Raw genomic sequence first — 22,893 nt, forward strand, 5'->3', positions numbered from 1 at the left:
AATTCATTTCAATAATTGATTTTACACAAATTTCCATCTTTGACATGACCTTAGTCAATTTGAAAGATATTTTTTCACAGAAGATTCTTTATATTATGTAGGATGATTTTATTTAGAAAACTGTTAATCACAAAACATGTCTTAAGTTGGGTTTTGACAGGCAACATTACATTTGTTCAGTTGGTTTCCCAATTTCAGAGATTTTATGACACGTGCATCAATCAATCTTTACTCAGTGGGCTTTCGCGTCATCTTGTGGTTTCAATATACATAAATAAACATAAACCCAAAACACTTTTCTCATCAGCTGCGTGGCTACATGTTAAATCCCGTACAATAAAAGTTAATGATAACTGTCTCTCCTGTGTTCTTCAGAATAAAATTACCACAATGTTAACAAAAATATCCATTTAGTATGTTGTACACTGAAAAAAAATTTATTTATTCAATTTACTCAATTTTTTTAAGGTAAGCGGTTGCAATGAATTTATTTAAGCTACATTTAAACAAAAGTTTTTTGTTTTGTTTTTTCATTTTTTTTAAAATGTAGCTTAAATAAATTGATTGCGACATGGTATGTAACATCTAGAGACACTCAGGGCAAAAGTTCACCAAATCGTTCTTGTACGACTCTTCTTCTCTCTTGGACAACAAAATGAACGAGGCTGTAGCTGTTTCTCAATGTCAATGATACTTCCTTGCAGGAATAGTCCTTACAAATCACTTCCTTCAGAGGCTAGGCGAGGCTCCTCTTTAGCGTTCAGAGAACACGTAAATCAATGTAACAGGCTAGCAAGTGCACGTCATTGCGTCATTATGTCAGTGAAAAGGTGTGCTTTCGGCGCTGCGCGCATAGGATTGGGTGATTTTGACGAATGTCGATGAGGTTCTGGCTTCCAAGGATTCTTCCTTGACATTGAGAAACATTGTATCTTTGCAAAACCTTTGGCTGCGTCCGAAAACTCTTAATTGCTGCCTTCTGTGGCAGCTTTCCAAGGCAGGAAGGCATCAAGGCATGTCCGAGTCCAATGTTAGGTTTACTTCCTGACTCCTGAGATCTTGTCCCACAATTCTATGCGTGACGCAGCCTTTGTGTATTGGTACTGTACTAAATTTGGTATGTCATGGCAATCCTTATCTGAGACTACATCACAGCTCCACCTACTCGTCCAGAGATATAAAAATAGCTATTTTTTATATAATTTCTTTATATTACTAAATTAATAATAATCATTCAATTATCTGAGGCTTGCCGAGTCAAACGATTCCATTTATTTTGGTCTGGTTTTCAACTATTTTAAATATTTTCATAAAATTCAGTTGTTTACAAACACATTCTCGCATGGTTTATCAGCATCATTCTCTGAGAGGACCAGTTAAAGGCTAAAAATTTATATAAAAAAAATTCCTTTATGAAAATGATTTTAGTATTTAATTCAGTTGCTGTATTGTCAGAAGTTCTTCTTATATTTATGTTTTGGCTCATGCTGATCCATAATGGTACCACCGGCATTATAAATTATATCTTTTTTAACCCCTCCTACAGCATTTGTTCAATTTGTGATAAAGCAGCTGCTCACTTCCTCACAGATGCACAGAGAAGAACAGAACGAAGAGTCTTATTCAATGGTCTGAGCTCATGAGATCCGGGCAACAAACATCACACCAGGTAGAAGAATAAACCACTTACTCTTTTAACTTGGGACTTTGTATTATGTATGGTGAACTACAAACTATAACTAGAAAACTGAACAATATACAGACTGCAAAACAAATTTAGAGCGAGTTCTGAAGCCACAAAATTGTTTTGATTGTTATTTACAGCTGTTATTTATTGTTTTTAGCAATGTTTGTCGTTTCGCGAATGATCTTTCTTCATCTCCTCCTCATTGTCCTCCTGCACATTTCTTCAACTTCAGAGAAGACAGGCTCCTACAACACTGGCAGTATGTATTTAGTTTTTGGCATTAATATTAGCTTTAATTTTAACATCTACATTCTAACTTAAATGGATAGTTCACCCAAAAATGAAAATTCGGTCATCAATTACTCATTTTCATGTTGTTACAAACCCGTAAAAAATTTCTTTGTTCTGATGAACACAAAGGAAGATATTTTGAGGAATATTTGTAACCAAACTGTTCGTAAACCCCATTGACTTCCATAGTAGGAAAAAAATACTATGGAAGTGGATGGGGTTCACAAACGGTTTGGTTACAAATATTCCTCAAAATATCTTCCTTTGTGTTCATTAGAAGACAGAAATTTATACGAGTTTGTAACAAAATTATGCTAAGCAAAAGTGTACATGCTGAAAACATTCGGTGGTTAGACCACTCAGTGGTTGATAACAGGATATAAAGAGACTGTTAACCAATGACAAAAACATTTCTGAAAAAAAAATGCATGCATTTAATTATATATTTATAAGATTTTTATATTTTAAGGTATATATAATACAATGAAGTGTTCAACCAATTATTGTGAAGTGCCTGAGACCGATCAGACACACAATTATATTTTATAAATGTAACATCAACAAGCACTTAACATGCAGATGCAGAACCAGGCCTTTATAGTGACCCCATAACAGAGCATCAAGATAAGATTTCTATTTATGTATAGGCCTAAACTTCATACATATAGGCCATGTTAGTTTCCTGAATGCTAACGGAGAAATGTTATATAAAAAGTGAATCGGTATGATTTTATCACTTACATCTGAAGCAGCAGTGCTGCGATCGATTATTTCAAAACATTGTTCTTTGTAACATTTAACATTTAACGTTTATAGAGCTCCCTGATAATGATGATTATATCAGGTGTAGACAAAATTTGCAGTGATGTGTTTAGAAATTATTTTAACATTAAGTTGTTTGTTGCGTTTATTTTCATTTCTGTTTTGTCCATGGCAGTTTCCAGAACAGGGTTTAGACTAAACCAGGAGGCCTCAGTTATATTGGAACATTTAAGAAGTTTTTACAAACAAATATTACAAAAAACTATTCTGGTGTACATCTTGAGACAAAACAATAAACTGATATATGTCAAGATATGTCAGTGCAAGGTAGTTTTAAATTAAGTCAGCTCAAACATGCACTTTAGTCTGGGACTATAAGCTCTGTCTGGAAATGGTTCTGTAAATCACCTTGAATTTTCACTGTGTATGAAATGTGCTCTATAAATAAACTTGCTTTGACAAATGAAAGGAAACATTAAATAGAAGTATATGACTTAACCAACATCTATAAATTAATCGCAATGATTAAATATATGTAATTAAATATTTATTTTGCTATAAACTTTACTCAGTCTATGTACATATACTGGAATCCGGAACTATAAAAAAATTATTAATGGAAAGGATCTGATTGTCATTGTAGTATAAAAAATTGACCTTGGATTAAACAACAGCCGCACACCGTGAAGATCCCGCGATCTAATGCTTTGACTTGAGACAGATTTGAAAGTCTGTTGAAGGCCTATTCTCGAGGACATTAAAACAAGTCGCCAAAGAAGCGAAAAGGGGATGTAAAACGACAACGCGACAGGAAAAACAACAAGACCAAAGTCAACTTTGGAGTAATGTTAGTTTTCCAAGATCATGAGGCTCAAAGGTCACCGAAGTTGCCTACTTTCTATCTTCTCCACAGGTAATTCAGCATATTTGTTTAAATCTATACAGTCTATGGTGTAAACTCGAAGTTTTATAGTTCCTTGGCTAACTGTAGCATGATTATGCATAACTCTTGTTATTGTAAACACGCATGTGGTTTAATGTGGTCGAACAGCCACACGCCGTCTCTCCGCCTATTTATGTTATCTAAGGTACTGAGATAAATGTTTTTCATCTTTTCTGACCTCTAGCACGAACACACGGTGACAGCGCTATTTTTAGCCTTTCATTGATAAAACTAAAGCGGCTGATCTGCGCATTTTTCATTTCATTTTACAAGTGTATAAAAGTTGCGCAATCTTATTTCAGCAATATCAGAGAAAGCTCTTCCTTATACACGGACATGTAACATGTTTACTTAAAACACAAGCATTGGACTCAATATTAGTTTGCGTTCATTTAAACCCGTCATTACTCTCGCTCATGTTTAAATGACAGGAGAGGGAGTCGTCCACAGAGCATCCCCTCAGTAATATGGAGAGAAGCAGTCGAAAATGGACAAAAAGAGATGGATTTAAACACCAAGTGTAAGCGTGATGTGTCTCTCTCATCCACTTGTGATCCGATCGACGAAAACACATCTTAATACTAAGCGTAACAGCCCCTAGGATATATTTCCTCGCGTTGATGAAAAATGAGTGTCAAAGCTAAGTTTATGGTTACTTTTTGTATGTGATTTAAAGCGGACATATTATGAAAATCTGACTTTTTCCACAGGCAAAGGACATCGCAAATTGTTCATTATTTTTCATTGCTTTTGCTTTGTCCTGGAAGCCATGTTAACCTTGGCATAACAAGGCCACCGTATGAGTTAAAACGCGCTCCGAATGTGTGTGGGGGGGAGGGGCTAGAAAATAAAATTCAGTTGGTTGTCATATAGAATTTCACCGCTAGATGGGAGTAGATCACAGTGGAGCTTTAATGCTCTGCCTAAACTTCCATTTAGTAACCAATACTGACCTCTAGTGGAGCCTTCAAACCTACACACCTTGATATAACAGAATTGAGGAGAGAAACAGCATGGAAAATATTAACACATTACAGATGCTTCCCTGAGTATACATAAACCAGGTTGAAATAACCACTACAGAATATTTTGTCATAAACATATTTAGTTTGGGCCAGTAAAACTAATGATGTCCATCACAGACACATCCTATGGTTCAGATCTGTCTTATTATTAAAGTAGCATTATACAGAAAACCACTGAGCATTTCATGTTCACTTATACTCACCTGACACAATAAATTGTCAAGATTGCTACAATTGCGCCCCATAGTGGCCAGTACATACACCTGCTGCATTAAAATGCACTATTAAAATGATATCAAATCAACAAATATTTTTATGTTACTTTAACTTATCTAATAAAGTTAAACAATTTCAACTTGTTTTATAAGTTATGTCAACTTATCACAAGTCAAAACTTAAAATATGAATTGACTTTCATTAACCAATTTGTTTTAACTTCATTCTGCATTGTTTTACAGATCAATCAACACTTATTGTAGTAGAAAAGGCACATATTGTGTATGTGATAAAAAAAACTTATGTTTTGATGTAGCAAGCTCTCTTTTATGATCAGCATTAAAGTAAATAATTATTGTTTGTTTAAACAACTTCCAAACATTGTTACAACATTATTTCATTTCCTCTTAATATAAACATATCATACCTTATCTAAGACAAAGGTCTTAAGACATTTCTTTTTAACAAAGCTTTTAATTCTCTTTAGAAGTATTTTTAATTGTTTCTTCTCATTTTTATTGTTCTTATCCTGTAGCATTTTGAGATCTGTGATGAAAAGTGCGTTATAAATAAAATGTATTATTATTATTATTATTATTATTATTATATCACTTTCTGTTTTTGTAGATGTGCGGTATGGCTGTGACATTTTGGACAACTCTTTTACTGTTATAATAACACTGTTTTCAAAATCATTTGAAATTACTAAGGTGTATACTCTTTCAATATTCAGGAAACATAAAAATTGTTAAGCTAGTCTTGTTTACAAGCATGTAAACAAATGAAATCAAGCAAACAGTAAAGCAGCTGCTTACTTCCTCAATGACGCTTTTCATGTGTGCATGCACAGACTAGCACAGATGTAAGATGAGACATGAGATCTAATCTAGAACCGCAAGACTTTGTACCATTATAGGTACTGGAGGGTTAGCACGAGTACACCACTATAAAACATTTAATAAAAACATAAATGAGGGAAAACATTAAACATTGTTTTTAAATATAATACAAATTCTGTCTTTCTGGGCAGTATAGGATGAATCCATTATAATAAAAAGTGTGGGTAAGTGTGGGTCACAGGTGGGTAAAGTTGATTGGGGTTGGACCTAAACTCTCTAGTGCTCCGGCCCTCCAGGGTAAGATTTGGGGACCCTGCCCTACACAAATGCACAAAGGGGGATAATAGAGCCAAATTTGGGTCTCCGTCTCAAACCCTGTAACAGCACCACAAGTTCAAATTTCACATATGATTATGCTCATTTCTTTTCGCTTATAAGTTTCAGATTTTTTTTCTTTAGTAATTGATTGATTAAAATTAAATGACTCAGTGTTCCAACATGAAGTTTTCTGCCAATAGGAATTTTAAAAAAACCTGCATTTTCAAACTTTTTGTCCACTTTGCATGAAATTTGATATGTAACATCTATAGACACTTCAGTGCAAAAGTTTTAAAATTCGCTTGGATTCATTAAATCGTTCTTGTAGGACTCTTCTTTTTTCTTCGACGACAAAATAAATGAGGCTATTTCTTTGCAAACCATTGGTACTAAATTTGATATGTCATGTTGGTCAAAAAGGGATAGACATGGTCAAAAACAATGCTCAGGTAGGCCGTGGCATTTAAACGATGCCCAATTGGCACTAAGGGGCCTAAAGTGTGCCAAGAAAACACCACCACCAGCCTCAGTGCCGGCGCCAGCCGAGCGCTGATGAGGGGGCGTCTAAAATACCAGAGGGGGCGATCACATGAATGCATATAATTCCCCCAGCTAGAAAATACATAGGTTTGGTACATTAAGTTTTAAAGTGTTATAAACAAACATCTCTGTAATACAACCACAAAAACTACAGCTATAGTGAGCAACGTACAGAGCTCTGAACAATACAACAACAACAAAAAAACGCATACCTAACGTTACATATTAGCACAACACTACTCATTTGAAGTTCAGACCCAGAGGTAGAAATACATTTTACGTAATGGTGGGGGGCAGTGTTGGCAAATAGAGTTGATGGTTTTCAGCCCAAAAACGGTCCAAACGCAACATTTTATCAACATTTTGGTTCAATTTGATCATATAACGTAGTTATTTTAACTGCTACAATTAATGCACCATAAGCTAGCGATTAAGCAGCTAGAGAACCACAATAGCAAAATGACAATAACTCGTTTACATATACAGCTATGCTGTAGGATAGGCTAATTCAAATTCGTTAATTATAAATTTAACAATGTCTGTTTTTTATCTATTTACTCCTGATAAACATGTGTGAGAGAAAGAGAGATCGTACAGGCTTACCTTTAACGTTAAATGCAGAACATTAATAGGCTGTTGGTTGTACGTTGACTTGCAAGGATGCTGAAGAACATGAACATCTGAACTTTTTAAAACTATGTACAGTCTGGCTGAAGTTCATGGTGCCCGAATTGACTTAATGACAGCCGAACATTTGGATCTTTGCTCCTGAAATGCTCCGATAATTCATCCACGCCACGGCATTAGTGTGACAATCCAGAGTCCGGTTTGTAGAACTTTCAATGCTATTTTCCATATATCCATTGCTACAGGGCAGGCCCAGGTCACTCTCACACTCCTGTCTGTAAATTTTTATATAATTTCGACATCTTGATTTCCCTCTGAGACTCAGAACGCGGGCTCATTGTCGGTGTGCCTCAAGCCGTCAACACAAACTTGTTCAACTTCAGGCGCGGCTGCAAGAACCAACAACCACATGACGTCAAAGTACCGCGAGAACGATTCGAGAAATCATACTAAGTGTCGTTTCGTCTCGCTCTCGCGGCATTTTGACGTCTTCCCCTAATGAATTCGAACAAGCCTATAGGCTACACATGAGTGGGCGTGTGTCACGGTAGAATACATGCACACTTGTTTTTTGTTTTGTTAAATAATTAGACTTTAAAATTCACTTTAGGAAGACAATACACAAGGCAAACGTGATTTTTAAATAGCGCATTTTATCATTAAAATCCCATTCAACGTTAATGGTGATCTGAGGGGGCGGGATAGTGCCAGTGAGGGGGCAACGCCCCCTCACGCCCCCTCGTGGCGCCGGCCCTGACCAGCCTGTACAGTGGTAACAAGGCATGATTGATCCATGTTCTCATTCTGTTTACGCCAAATTCTGACTCTACCATCTGAATGTCTCAACAGAAATCGAGACTCATCAGTCCAGGCTAACACAGTCTCACCCCATGTCGTCAATATTTGACGACACTTGACCATTCGTCAATATGTGACGCGGAGGGTATACCTTTCGCGTCATTTTTTGACGAACTGGGGACTTCAATACTATTACGTCCGTTGCATTCTCTTCTCCTATTTTCTTACCATTTTCGCGTCGGTTTAGGGTTAGATTACGCAAAATTAAACAATGTACGCGAAATTAAACAGTGTACGCGAAATTAAACAGTTGTCACCTGGCGTTGGGGTTAGAAACAGTTGTCACCTGGCGTTGGGGTTAGAGTTAGGTTTGGGTAGGGATGTCATTATGTAAATCTAACCCTAAACCGACGCGAAAATGGTAAGAAAATAGGAGAAGAGAATGCAACGGACGTAATAGTATTGAAGTCCCCAGTTCATCAAAAAATGACGCGAAAGGTATACCCTCCGCATCACATATTGACGAATGGTCAAGTGTCGTCAAATATTGACGACATGGGGTGAGACTGGGTTGTCCAGGCAACATCTTTTCAGTCTTCAACTGTCCAATTTTGGCGAGCTCATGCAAATTGTAGCCTCTTTTTCCTATTTGTAGTGGAGATGAGTGATACCCGGTGGGGTCTTCTTCTGTTGTAGCCCATCCACCTCAAGGTTGTGCGTGTTGTGGCTTCACAAATGCTTTGCTGCATACCTCGGTTGAAACGAGTGGTTATTTCAGTCAAAGTTGCTCTTCTATCAGCTTGAATCAGTCGGCCCATTCTCCTCTGACCTCTTCCATCAGAAGTTATTTTCGCCCGCAGGACTGCACATACTGGATGTTTTTCCCTTTCACACCATTCTTTGTAAACCCTAGAAATGGTTGTGCGTGAAAATCCCAGTAACTGATCAGATTGTGAAATACTCAGACCGGCATGTCTGGCACCAACAACCATGCCACGCTTAAAATGTGCTTAAATTACCTTTCTTTCTCATTCTGACATTCAGTTTGGAGTTCAGGAGATTGTCTTGACCAGGACCACACCCCTAAATGCACTGAAGCAACTGCCATGTGATTGGTTGATTAGATTATTGCATTAATGAGAAATTGAACAGGTGTTCAATACTTTAGGTGAGTGTATGTAGTTTTGGCTCTTGCCAATCCATAATGGTACAACCACCATTTTAAATTATATATTTTTTAACTCCTCCTAGAGCATTTTTTCCATTTGCTTGATCAATTTGCATTTGTGCCCTTATTGAAGCAGCTGCTCACTTCCTCACAGATGCAGAGAGAAGAACAGAACGAAGAGCCTTATTCAATGGTCTGAGTTCATGAGATCAGGGCAACGAGCATCACACCAGGTAGAACAATAAGCCACTATGTCTTTTAACCCTTTGTATCTTATTTTAGGCAGGGACTTTGTATTATGTATGGTGAACTACAAACTATCACTAGAAAACTTTACAGACTGCAAAACAAATTTAGAGCAAGTTCTGAAGCCACTAAGTTGTTATGACGTTTATTTACAGCTGTTATTTATTGTTTTCAGCACCATTGCAATGTTTGTCTTTTCTCGAGTGATCTTTCTTCATCTCCTCCTCATTGTCCTCCTGCACATTTCTTCAACTTCAGAGAAGACAGGCTCCAACAACACTGGCAGTATGTACTTTAGTTTTTGGCATTCATTTTAGCTTTAATTTTAACATCTAGATTCTGTCTTAAGGGTAAAAAAACCATGAGCATGATCTACAAACATATTTATGTATGATTGTAAAAATAATATAGCAGACTTTTCTTGAATCCCATCTAATTTATATGTGTTAAATGTGCTCACATTCTTGTACAATAAGAAACATGTTAAAAACTAATTTCTTGACTTTTTGCAAAAACTTTTTTGTTTTGCTAAGCAAAATTAAGCGTATGTATGTATGTATGTATGTATGTATCTATGTATGTGTATATATATGTATGTATTTATATATTTGCTTTATATACAAGCTGTGTACATGCTGAGAGCAATCAGTGGTTAGAACATTTGAAGAGACTTTTAACCAATGACAAAGAAAATGTTTCTAACAATTTTTTGCATGCCTTTAATCATATATTTATAAGATTTTTATATTTTATCTTATATATAATACATTGAAGTATTCAACCAATCATTATAAAGTGCCCAAGACAGGTGAGACACACAATTGTATTTCATAAATGTAAAATAAACAAGCACTTAACACACAGACACAGATGCTGAACCACGCCTCTAGTGACCACAGCAACCCATAATAGAGCATCAGTGTAAGATTTCTATTTATATATATAACCTTCACACATAGACCATTTAAGTTTCCTGAATGCTAGCATGCATAATACTAATTACTAATGTTCATACTAGTATTACAAAACTCAAGCTCGTGTCTTAACATCAAGTCCAATTGCTAAACGGCATGTTGGAAGACAAAAAGGGTGATCTATCTAAAGCACAGTTTTATTAGATCTCTTTCCCTGTCAGCAAATTAGGGAAATTACTAAATCTGTACTCAAATAACACTCAATTTTGAGTTAATAAAAACAACCACGAGGCAGATACACACTGTTAACGATTTCCCTGTATTTTTACAGTACGGTACTGGCAGCACGGTTGCCAGTAAGTTACTGTATTTTGGTTCTACAGTACTGTACTGTAATCCAGTTTTACAGTACACAAACTAGTACCGTATAGTTACAAAGCAGTACTGTACTGTAATTTTACAATAATAGCCTATTTTTACAGTAATTTACTGTAATGTCTATATTGACCCATAAATACTATTTATTACTTATTACAGTTAATACAATAATGTATTATAGCTAGATATTTAGGTTTAAATCTATAGTTATTAATATAGTAAAAAAATGCTATCCTTGACATGACATTATGAATTAAAAGGCAATCCAAGCAATGTTTATATCAAAAATTTTATTAAAAAAAACATGTAATTGAAACAATCATTTAAAACAAGATAAACAATAATAAACAAGTAAAATAAAATAAAATATTATAAAGTATAAACAAGTTTTGAGGCCCCTGCTGTAATATATTTAACTCTGGCAAATAGAACACTGGTCCATAGTTTGAAGTTTTCAGTTTAAAGTCCATCATCGACTAAAAGGTAGCATTTCACTGTGGTAAAAAGAACACTGTTCCATAGTTTGAAGTTTTAAGTCCATCATCAACTAAAAGGTAACATTTAACTGTGGTAAAAGGAACACTGGCCCATAGTTTTAAATATTCTATTTGAATTTTATTGAACACTAAAAATAAATGCATTAAACTGTGGCAGACTGACACTGGCCTTTAGTTTGAAGTCACCCATTCAAACTCTATCAGGGACTGCATGAAGCTGTTCACATGGGGGTTAATGGCCACAGCTTTTCTCTGCACCAAGTTCCTTGTCTTTTTGCTTGCTCCTTGTGTGGATGTGCACTTTTTCCCATCTTTGGGATTAATTCTGTCCAGAAACCTGTTAGAAATATCACAAACTTTAAGTCAACAAATATAAGATAGAAAAAGATTCTTAAAAAACACCTAAACTCAGCCCTGAATTTACCCCTATTCTGAAACCTTTTGCTTTTATTCTAATGTTCCACACCTAATTACATTAAAATACAGAAGATTCACTTACCTCTGAACAAACTCTTTCCTCAATGGACAGCATCCACATGGATCATGTCATGATTGAATGTCCTGAACAGAAAGTACAATTGTTACTGATTTGGATACAATATTTTATTCTGTGTGGGTGTGTGTGGTCGTGTGACAGTGTTGCGTGTGGGAATTATGTATGAGTGTATACATGGGTATTTAAAGAAACTGTAGTGGTAAAGTGTAAACTTACCGAACAATGTGCTTGGTGTGTGTCTGGTGTCACCCGTGTGCCTCCACATCTGCCTTAACTCCTGAAAAGTGCAAGGACACTCATGTAAACTACAAATAAAAAGTGATCAGCCACATTCCTGTGTACTTTTACATGTGACGTAAAAGCATTTAATATTGCAGTCGAAAAAATACATGACTAGTAACGTGTAACTGTACATCCTGTACTTGCCTGGTTCCTTTAAAGATGATCCATCTTACTCAATCCAGCTTACAAGCAATGGTAAGACTGTAAAAAATACAAATGTTACAAAATCTGTTAGCCATAGAAATAAGTAGACTTTTTTACAGTCTATGGTTATATATAAATGTGGTCAATACTTACAGAAAACATATAAACCACAGAGCAAAGTGGAGCAAACTGTAACGTTAGAGCTGTAAAAAAAAGATATGATGTGTTACTGGCTGACATTTTGAAAGCATTATGTTTAATATGATGCATACCAGTGGAATAAGATTTTCAGAAAAGTAACTAAATAAGTCAAATGTAACTTTTGTCAGAATTGGGTTTTTATTAAATTATTATTCTAACATCTTGTCTACAGAAAATCTCTGAAAATGTATTTAGTGAGGAAATAGCGATTTATAGTGACAAGGTAACAAGCCTGCCTCTTTAATGTTTCACCCGGACAGGCGGCGGTGTAACACACTATTTCACGCAAAGTTTTTTTTTACAAAGTTGCTCACTTTAAGGATTAACATGATCGCCGCAATTTGAGCAATCCTGTTGATGCCAGTGTCCTACACGATGTTATAATGGACTATTTAACATCCAGAGATGAAGGATCAGATGACAGACGAGAAGAAGGTACCTGTCATGCTATTACGTAAATGCGGAGCCCATCCTCCTTTTGTGCATTGATTTGAGGTGTTTTGGAAACTTATATTGCATGTAATACATCTGAAGTGGTGGAAATAATATGCCATACAAAATGTATCGGACAACTTATTGGGCAACTTATATCGCATGTAATACATCTGAAGTGGTGGAAATAATATGCCATACAAAATGTATCGGACAACTTATTGGGCGTGTAAAACGCTTTAAAGAAAATATGCTTTGGTTTTGCTAATATACCGTAATGATAACAATAAGCGCGCAGCAATCATCTGATAATAAGATGAGCCCAGGTCTGAACGATATTTGGCCGCAGTTACAACTGCAATGCATATATCCAGTTAAATATGAGGTTTCTTGGTTTCACTTCTGTTGAGGAGTTGATTACTACGGTCTGTGTTGAATATTAAGTTTACGGCGTGTCGAGTCCTGTCTGTTTATGTTGATATTCTTATATCCAACTTTTCATATTTGAAAAAGACGCAAATACAGATTAATGTGAATATGAATATGAAACTGTGCTTTTTCACGTGCACAGCTAACGTTAATCTACGAGTCAGCCTTGCCAAACAGTCGAACTTAATACTTCTCTCTACCGCTAACTGAACAGATAAAACACCGAGATAAACGACCATATGCTGGGACCGCGAGACCGCGCTGGCGGGTGGTCTTTGTCCATTTTGTTAAAAATAGTTTCATTGTTACCACACTTTCAACAAATATAAACTCACCAAAACCGTCATAATTTAGTTAAAACAACCCTATATTCATTAATAAAGGTGTAAAGCGAGTTAAAGCAGCGGTAGGCATCTGTGTAATGTTAGCTTACTTTCTGAGGGAGATTAAAACTTTGTTGGCGACCATTTTCTCTCTCATTGCACGTTTAAAACAATATGACAAAATTCTTCTACTAAAAATTTAGTTTTCATGAAACAGAAAATATACCAAACTCACCGAACTGACAGAAATCAATCGTCCTCCTTCTTCAGCTGCAGCCAGGAGTTGTGCTCTCCCTCTGTCTGTGTGATTTGACTCGTGCGCACTTTCTCTGATTATTGCAAGTACACCTGGCACAATACAGCAATGGCTACAGCAAGGTTACATCAAGACCAAAATATACTGTAAAATTTTCCCGCTCAAACAAATTTACCCAGAATGCACTATGAACTGCAGTACTTTACTGTAATGTACACATACAGTATAGTACTGTGGATTTTTACAGTACAGTGCTGCTAAATCTACAGCGATATCTAACAGTGCAGAGATGAAGGGAAAAGCAGCAAGCAGGAGATGAACTGATGAAAAATAATAAAGATGATTTATTGAATAATCTTAAATGCATTCTCAGTCTTTGTCGATGGTCCGACTAACTTTATCAATAGTCGGGCTAAGTAGAAGCAAATTTAGCAGGTGTTATTATACCAAACACAGACAGTAGAAATTTCACAACATTACTGTGACATTAATAAAAACCTTGAGATGGAGACCTTTGGAGACTTATATCAGCATTAAAAGACAGTACAGTGCCAACATAAGATTTAAACAATATTAAGGAAGTAATGTATAGAATGTATAGAATAAAATAACTATAGAATAAAAATGAATATAATTTAAAAGAATAATGAAAAAAGAATAAAAGTGACTTAAAAAATAAACAAATTATATAACTGAATGAATGATTCTACTCAGTTCTATAAAGGGTTAATTTTCCCTCATAAAGTATAACCTCTGATTGGGTCCTCAAAGTCTTTTTGTGAATCTTTTGGGGATTTTCATCAGAATCATGATGCTAAACTAAGTCTTAGTTAGTAAAAAGCGTAATAAAAACGCTGATGGAATGTTAATGTTTAATAAAGACATTTTCATTAATTTGGGTTAAAATGTGTTTTCTATACCAAGAAAGTGACAAGATGAAAACCACTATTTTCTGTTGCAAACTTTCACATAGCATCTTTAGGTTATAATAACATTAAAAATTCAAATCCATAATTTGATTTTCAAAAAGGCCAGATAGGAGATGATATGAGGCTTGTCCTTCGAATGAGATGTTAATCCGAGGTCCTGACTTTCTGTGGTCATTGAATATCCCAGGATGTCCTTCGAAAAGAGTAGGGATGTGCACGGCATCCGGCCCACTCACCCAGAAAAGTGCTGCAGAAAAGTGCCTACTAATCATCCCTTCATACTAATTGGCTATATCACTCGGTCTCCTCTCCACTAATAAGCTGGTGTGTGGTGGGCGTTCTGGCGCAATATGGCTGCCGTCGAATCATCCAGGTGGATGCTGCACATTGGTGGTGGTTAAGGAGAATCTCCCTTTCATATGTAAAGTGCTTTGAGTGCTGCAGAAAAGTGCTATATAAATGTAACAAATTATTATTGGATGGGGGGGTTGTTACTGCTTTAATCTCATGTCTATAGTTTCCAATGGATGTGAGATATTACCTGACAGTAGAAAGAAAGAAAGAAAGAAAGAAAGAAAGAAAGAAAGTTTAAAAGAAGTGTCAAAATGTCCCCACAAGGTCACAAAAATACTGGTATTCCTATCTTTGATACGTGATAATTACCAGACACACGCACGCACGCACGCACGCACGCACGCACGCACACACACACACACACACACACACACACACATAGATATAGATATAGACTTGAGCGATTATGCACAAATATTTCTTGTACTACAGCTAAAATCACAGTTTGAGTCGTTAATACCATGCATTTGAAAAAGAAACACTCGTCAAATATAATCATTATAAATATTCTTTATTATCATGAAAATACCTGTAAATGTTTGAAAAACAGCGATATAAATAACTGTGTGAGGTGAAGCCAGCGCAGAGTTCAAGCCGCCATCTTGGTATACCCAACCGGCAGAGAGTGTCATTGACTTCCATTCAAAATCATGATCAAAATTTACCCCCTTTACAGCGTATCAGTTACACAAGGTTAATTTTTAGGATATGTGTACGTTAATTATTTGTTAATTCTTGTGTTATTTGCAATGTTTATGTTTTAATCGGGCAGGATAATGGATTTATAAAAAACTGTTAAGGTGAGTGTGTCTGTTGCATTTGTTAATGACACGGGTATAAATAAAGTTTTTTTTTGACATTCAGCTACACTGTGACGGTCAGCATTATTTCTCTAAATAAGTTTAGGTAACTTGTAAGTTTAGATAACATAATTACAAAACCAGCAAATTATTGCATGAACATACGGTACAAAGCATGATTACAGTTTTTTTTCAATCGCTAACAAGCGCTTACCCATACTTCAGATAATTTTTCTAAACACTTAACACAGAGTTCCACCTACAAAACACAATTGACCAAATGCATAATTTTCTTCTCAAAAACACATTTTGTTAAATAAATACTAACTCTTCATTTATCTGCACATAATAACTTTACCAAAACACTGGAAATCTGACTCAAAATGAAATTATTCTTTCAAGGAATAACACTTCTTTTTACTTCACAAGGTACATGCAATCAATTAAAGTACACCAGGTTTCTAAATACTGGCTATTGTTGACATTACAAAAACTGCATAGACTTTTATGTTTCAGTTTTACAGGTATTTGCATGCAAAACATGTTTTACGTTTACGTTCTTACGCTAAATGTCTTGGTTGGGAACTGTGTGTCCACATGTACAGCAATGTTCACATTCAAAAGCATTTCAGTAAAAAGCAGTTTTTCCCCTTACTCTTGACTACAGGAAGTAAAGTAGAAACACAATATGATAGAACAGAAAAAGTTTTACAGTATTGATCTTGATCATTTTTGAGGAGCTTTCCTCTTCCCCCAGAGGGTGGAAGACGTTGCATTCTTTAGAGGGACAAAAATTTTTACATATGCATTACTGTATGACCTTATTGACATGTCAAGTGAGAATAGAAACAATCCATGTAAAATGCAATACTTACCTGTTGGTTTGTTGAAAGATGCGTATAATGGAGGCAACCTCCTAAAATTGGGCTGCACTCTTTCACCAGCCTCTCTTAGTGAAATCAGTGAATTTCATCACTGACTACTGTTTTTGCAGCCCTTGGAATGCCACCACCACGCATTCTTACACCTCTACATTGCCCTCTCCTTGGGCCTGCTCTTCTCCCTGGCCCTGCACCTCTCACTGCAACTGCACCTCTCACTGCATTTCTCACTGCTCCTGCATCTCTCACTGCACCTCTCACTGGGCCTGCTCTTCTCCCTGGCCCTGCTCCTCTCACTGCTCCTGCTCCTCTCACTGCTCCTGCACCTCTCACTGCATCTCTCACTGCTCCTGCTCCTCTCACTGCTCCTGCACCTCTCACTGCATCTCTCACTGCTCCCGCATCTCTCACTGCTCCTGCACCTCTCACTGCATCTCTCACTGCTCCCGCATCTCTCACTGCACCTCTCACTGCATCTCTCACTGCACCTCTCACTGCACCTGCTCTTTTCCATGTGCCCCTTGCTTTTATGCTTCCTTGTCCAGACATTACAGTGTTTGTTTGTTTCTGTTTTCAAAAACATCACTCCTCAAAGTCCTCCTTTTACTGTATACTGTAAGTATCAATGTAAAAGAAAAATAACCTAAGCCAGACTGGAATCAGCTGTGGTTGGCCCAATTTACCCAATATAAAGGTTTTTATACTGTATCTATGGTTTGGAATATTGTTTTTGCTATTGTGGGATGTTGTGTGTAAGCATTTGTAAATACTACAAAAATAATCCATAATTTTGGTGGGAGGTATAGCTTGTCTGTTAAGAAAATGTAAGCATTGTGGAAATGTGTTTACTGACTGAATATTGTGTGAAAACGACATGAAATGAATTAATGGTATGGCCACAAAAGACCGATGCTGTGCTAATTGTGTTTAGAGTTTTGAAAATGTGACAACTGATTGGACAAATGCTTGTTAGCGACTGAAAAAAACTGTATTTATTTAGATTACAGAATGAGCACGTTTATTGTCATTAATACTAAATATGCTGCGGTCTGTCTGCTGATCTGATACTGTAATAAAGATGAATGTATAATAACTGTTTAAAACGCAAAATGTACAACTTTCAGTTAATAACTATTTACATGCTTTGGACGTTTGTGTTGTAATAATGTACAGGGTAACTTCACATATAAAAACGAAGACGAGTAAAGTGATGTTTTATCATTAAAATCTGATAACGTCCATTGATTTAATAGGACGTTTGGGTATACCAACATGGCGGCGCGGTGGCTTCACAAGTGTGACGTCATGCGCAATCCAGTCATTTATATAGATCAGTGGTCAAAATCCAACATTGGCCTGACATCAAAATCAAACATTGATCCGACGTCAGGATCTAACGTTGATCCGACATCAAAATACAACGTTGATTCGACATCAAAATTTAACGTTAATCTGACGTCAAAATCTAACGTTCATCAGACGTCAAAATCTAACGTTGATCCGACGTCAAATTCCAATGTTGATCCGACATCAGGATCCAACGTTGATCTGACGTCAGGATCCAACGTTGATGTGACGTCAAAATAAAATGTTGATACGATGTCGGATCCAACGTTGATCTGAATTCAAAATCCAACGTTGATCTAAATTCAAAATCCAATACAAGTGGATACAGCAATCTGGCAACAGAAATGTTTTTTCCAGTATCAATCTGTGATAATTTATTATGAAATAGTAGCTTACAACCTAAAGCGTTTCTGCAGATATTAAGTATCTTGCTTAATTCACCTTGAAATCTGCTCAAAATTGGGTATTGATGTCAAAATCCAACATTGGCCTGAAGTTAAAATCAGACATTGATCTGATGTCAAGACCCAACTTTGGCCTGGCATCAAAATCCAACATTGATCTGAATTCAAAATCCAACACAAGTGGATAGAGCAAACTTACAACATAAATGTTTTTCCAGTATACTGAAAGTAATGCAATGTGTTTGCTTGGTTTATGGTAAAAAAAAACACATTTCCCACAAACCATAGATTATTGTATCCTTCTATGCCATGGCTTGTCTGTGTCACAGTGTTAAACTGTGTTCTGTGTGTGTCATGTTGTATTAGTGTTGTTCCCCGAGTAGCCACCAGATGTCTCTTGTCTTCACTGTCACATGTGTCATGAACTGCATCTCCCATAATCCCTTCTGTCATCATTGATCATTGTACTCAGCTGTTCCCACTCACCTTGTTAGTGTTTGTGTATTTAAGCCCTGTCTGTTCAGTCTATGTTGTGGGTTCCTTGTTGTAAGTTACATTGCCGTCCGTGTCCGTGTCCGTGTCCGTGTCCGTGTCCGTGTCCGTGTCCGTGTCCGTGTCCGTGTCCGTGTCCGTGTCCGTGTCCGTGTCCGTGTCCGTGTCCGTGTCCGTGTCCGTGTCCGTGTCCGTGTCCGTGTCCGTGTCCGTGTCCGTGTCCGTGTCCGTGTCCGTGTCCGTGTCCGTGTCCGTGTCCGTGTCCGTGTCCGTGTCCGTGTCCGTGTCCGTGTCCGTGTCCGTGTCCGTGTCCGTGTCCGTGTCCGTGTGTATATATGTTCTGGATTGTGTTTATGGATATTGACCTTGCTTGGATGGATTATGATTTTGGATCACCCTTATTAAACTGCTTTTGGATCTAACATTTTGTGTGTGCGAGTCGTGACAGTCTGTGGATGGATGCACTTTTCTGGGTTTCAAAGTCAGAGGTTGTTCCCTGGTCCCTCTTTACTACTGTTACAAAGCTAGCATGAGCAAAGACTTTTTTTTAAACTTTGTGTACGTCTGAATAAAGATAATTATGTACATCTAGGATTGCTTTGGGGTTAGTAAACCATGGGGTAATTTTCATTATTCGCTAGAGTATCCCTTTAATAAAAAAATAAATAAAAAAATTGACATCTCTGTTCGCAGGGGGGCGAGGCCTTGCACTCGTTAATCATACATTACCGGATGAGCAAAAGGAGCAGATACAAAGCAATGTCATTGTACTGCTGGTTTCCCTCCTCTGCCTCCTGTCCTTCATCATTGGGTTTCCTGCCAACTCGCTTGCCCTCTGGGTGCTGCTCTTCCGAACCAAGAAGCTTCCTTCCACCATCCTGCTGATCAACCTCACCATCTGTGACCTCATGTTTCTGCTGGTGTTGCCTTTTCGTATTGTTTATCACTTCCAGGGCAATGACTGGACTTTTGGTGAACCATTCTGTCGTATTGTGATTGCACTATTCTATGGAAACATGTATGGTTCAGTGGTTTGTCTGGCACTTATTGCTGTGGATCGCTATGTAGCTGTAGTTCAGCCTCTTAGTGCCAAGTCATTCCGTAGTAACAGGAATTTTGGGTGTATGAGCGTATTGGTTTGGGTAGTGGTTGCAACAGCAGCTGTGCCCTTATTAGTCTCCAAACAATCTTATAAAATAAAAGACCCTCATATAACAACCTGCCATGATGCTCTTCCACCAGATCAGCAGGAAAACTTCTTTCTGCCTTATTTTATTGCCCTCTTCTCCATCTTTTTCATGATTCCATTGCTGGTAGTGGTGTTTAGTTATGTTTCCGTCCTACGTACCCTTATAGGTAAAGGGCAACGTTATGCCTACGCTGTGAGAGTTATTGTGTTGATGTTGATAGTGTTTGTGGTTTGTTTTTTGCCAAGCAACGTTCTTCTACTGTTGCATTACTCAAAATCAGACTTTATTAATAATGATCTTTACGTTCCATACCTGATCAGTTTGTCTCTCAGTACCTTTAACAGCTGCATTGATCCCTTCATTTTGTACTATTCATCTAAAAACTTCAGGAAGAAATGTTATATAAAAAGTGAATCGGTATGATTTTATCACTTAAAGTACATCTGAAGCAGCAGTGCTGCGATCGATTATTACAAATTATTGTTCTTTGTATTTAACATTTAATGTTTATAGAGCTCCCTGATAATGAGGATTAAATCAGGTGTTAGACAAATTTGCAGGGATGTGTTAAGAAATTATTTTAACATTAAGTTGTTTGTTGCGTTTATTTTCATTTCTGTTTTGTCCATGGCAGTTTCCAGAACAGGGTTTAGATTAAACCAGGAGGCCTCAGTTATACTGGAACATTTAAGAAGTTTTTACAAACAAATATTACAAAAAATAATTCTGGTGTACATCTTGAGACAAAACAATGGCACTGATATATGTCAAGATATGTCAGTGCAAGGTTTTTTTTAAATTAAGGCAGCTCAAACATGCACTTTAGTCTGGGACTATAAGCTCTGTCTGGAAATCATGGTTTTGTTAATCACCAATTTTTACTGTGTATGAAATGTGCTCTATAAATAAACTTGCTTTGACAAATGAGGGAAAACATTAAATAGAAGTATAGCACTTAACCAACATGTTTAAATTAATTGCAAAGATTAAATAAATGTATTTAAAATATTTATTTTGGTATAAACTTTACTCAGTCTATGTACATATACTGGAATAAACAATCTATATTGAAAAGGATCTGATTGTCACTGTAGTATGATAAATAAAATACACAATAAAATTGACCTTGATTAAGAGCACAAGACTGTTAATGCTCTTCCATTTAGTAACCAACACTGACCTCTAGTGGAACCTTCAAACCTACACACCTTGATATAACAGAATTGAGGAGTAAGAGCATGGATAATTTTCAAAACGGTAACTAATAAATAAAAAAAATAAAAAATAAAACACATTACATATATTTCCCTGAGTATACCTTAACCACATATTTAGTTTGGGCCAGTAAAACTAATGATGTCCATCACAAACACATCCTATGGTTTACATATACACACGTGTCACAATAAATTGTCAAGATTGCAACAATTGCGCCCTCTAGTGGCCAGTATATGCAACTGCTTCATTAAAATGCACTATTAAAATGTGCTGTATTGTTTTACAGTGTGACAACACTCAGATCAATAAACACTTATTGTAGTAGAAAAGGGCACATATTATGTATGTGTTAAAAAAACAGTCAAATCAACCTTTGCAGTTCTAATGCCTTCTTTTAGACTATTTAACTGCTGGTACTGTTATCCCAGCCCAGTTAGTGACTGAATTAATCATTTGAGTCACAAATATTATTCTGAAATACCTTATGGGGACCATCATAAAAAGCAATAAGATCCATGTGTTTTTGGCAGTTATTGTTACAGCTTTACAGTGCTTTAACCATGGACAATTATTTAAAGTGTTTTAATTACCATAAAATTTTATAAAAAACTGTATCTATTATACAGTATATCCTTTATAGACTCAGCTAGTCTTGCTCTCTCTCAAGGGTTTTTTCTTATTTTCCTAGGACTTTTTCATCCTGACTAAAATGCCAGGGTTTTTTCTCTCCTAGAAGTTTTTTTAACCTCTTAAGCGTCGTCCTATCCTTTAGAGTGGGGGGGGGGGGGTGAAAAATTGAAGTGCAACTTCAAATGAATATATTTTTGGTCTAGAAGTCTAATCTTTATCTTGTTTTAAAGAAGAAAATTCAAGGTTTTTGAATTGTTATAGCAGTTGAAATTTATTTTAATAAATAAAAATAATCCAATAAAATATAAATTTTATTAAAAAAAATAAAAATATAAAAAGGTAAATTTCACAAAAAAGTAATTATGTAAACATGAAGCCATATGTCTCAAGCAGTTGTGATCCAAATTTCAAGTTAAAATCACAAAAAATGAGGTTTGTGTCACAGTTTTAGTGGTTTTACCAACAACGGCCAGTAGGTGTCAACGGTTTGCTGCATACTCTTGTCATAAATGAATCAATTACTGTCACTGCATTATTATTACTGCTAAAACATTTTGAAATATGAAAACTACATTCTAAGAGCTTTCCAATGATATATAGTTTGTCAACATTTTTGAGGATGTATTTTAGGATATAGTGTTATGAATATAGAAAGTTAATATGCATTCCTATGGGGGGGGGGGGGGGGGGTTGGCATGTAACAAAAAACTGTCACTAAATTATTTCTATCATCAGATGACTTTGACATATGAAAACTACATTCTAAGAGCTTTCCAGTGATATATAGTTTATCAAGATTTTTGGGGTTTAGGGTGGGGGTTTAGTGTTAGAAAAAT

At 36.3% G+C, this 22,893-nt stretch overlaps 1 protein-coding gene and 1 long non-coding RNA gene across 4 annotated transcripts; one reads left to right on the top strand and one right to left on the bottom strand.

The window, feature by feature from the left end:
* Positions 1–1,547: 1,547 nt before the first annotated feature.
* Positions 1,548–21,256, top strand: LOC135752011 (proteinase-activated receptor 4-like). Of its 3 annotated transcripts, none has more exons than XM_065270338.1 (6): positions 1,548–1,669; positions 1,845–1,946; positions 9,091–9,214; positions 9,351–9,447; positions 9,636–9,745; positions 19,713–21,256. In XM_065270338.1, exons 5-6 carry the CDS (start codon positions 9,646–9,648, stop codon positions 20,630–20,632), a joined length of 1,020 nt encoding a protein of 339 aa, XP_065126410.1. In that variant the 5' UTR covers positions 1,548–1,669; positions 1,845–1,946; positions 9,091–9,214; positions 9,351–9,447; positions 9,636–9,645; the 3' UTR covers positions 20,633–21,256. The 3 variants fall into 3 exon arrangements, with proteins under 3 accessions (XP_065126410.1, XP_065126401.1, XP_065126417.1); XM_065270329.1 differs by having other exon boundaries at positions 9,369–9,447; XM_065270345.1 differs by lacking the exon at positions 9,091–9,214 and having other exon boundaries at positions 9,369–9,447.
* Positions 11,170–13,847, bottom strand: LOC135752006 (uncharacterized). The gene is made up of 6 exons (XR_010533092.2): positions 13,792–13,847; positions 12,325–12,374; positions 12,172–12,228; positions 11,962–12,022; positions 11,749–11,810; positions 11,170–11,586 (listed from the first exon to the last, which is right to left on the bottom strand). It is a non-coding gene; the product is annotated as an uncharacterized lncRNA (long non-coding RNA).
* Positions 21,257–22,893: the final 1,637 nt, after the last annotated feature.

This window comes from Paramisgurnus dabryanus, chromosome 16 (assembly GCF_030506205.2).
Source record: "Paramisgurnus dabryanus chromosome 16, PD_genome_1.1, whole genome shotgun sequence".
Lineage (NCBI taxonomy): Eukaryota > Metazoa > Chordata > Actinopteri > Cypriniformes > Cobitidae > Paramisgurnus > Paramisgurnus dabryanus.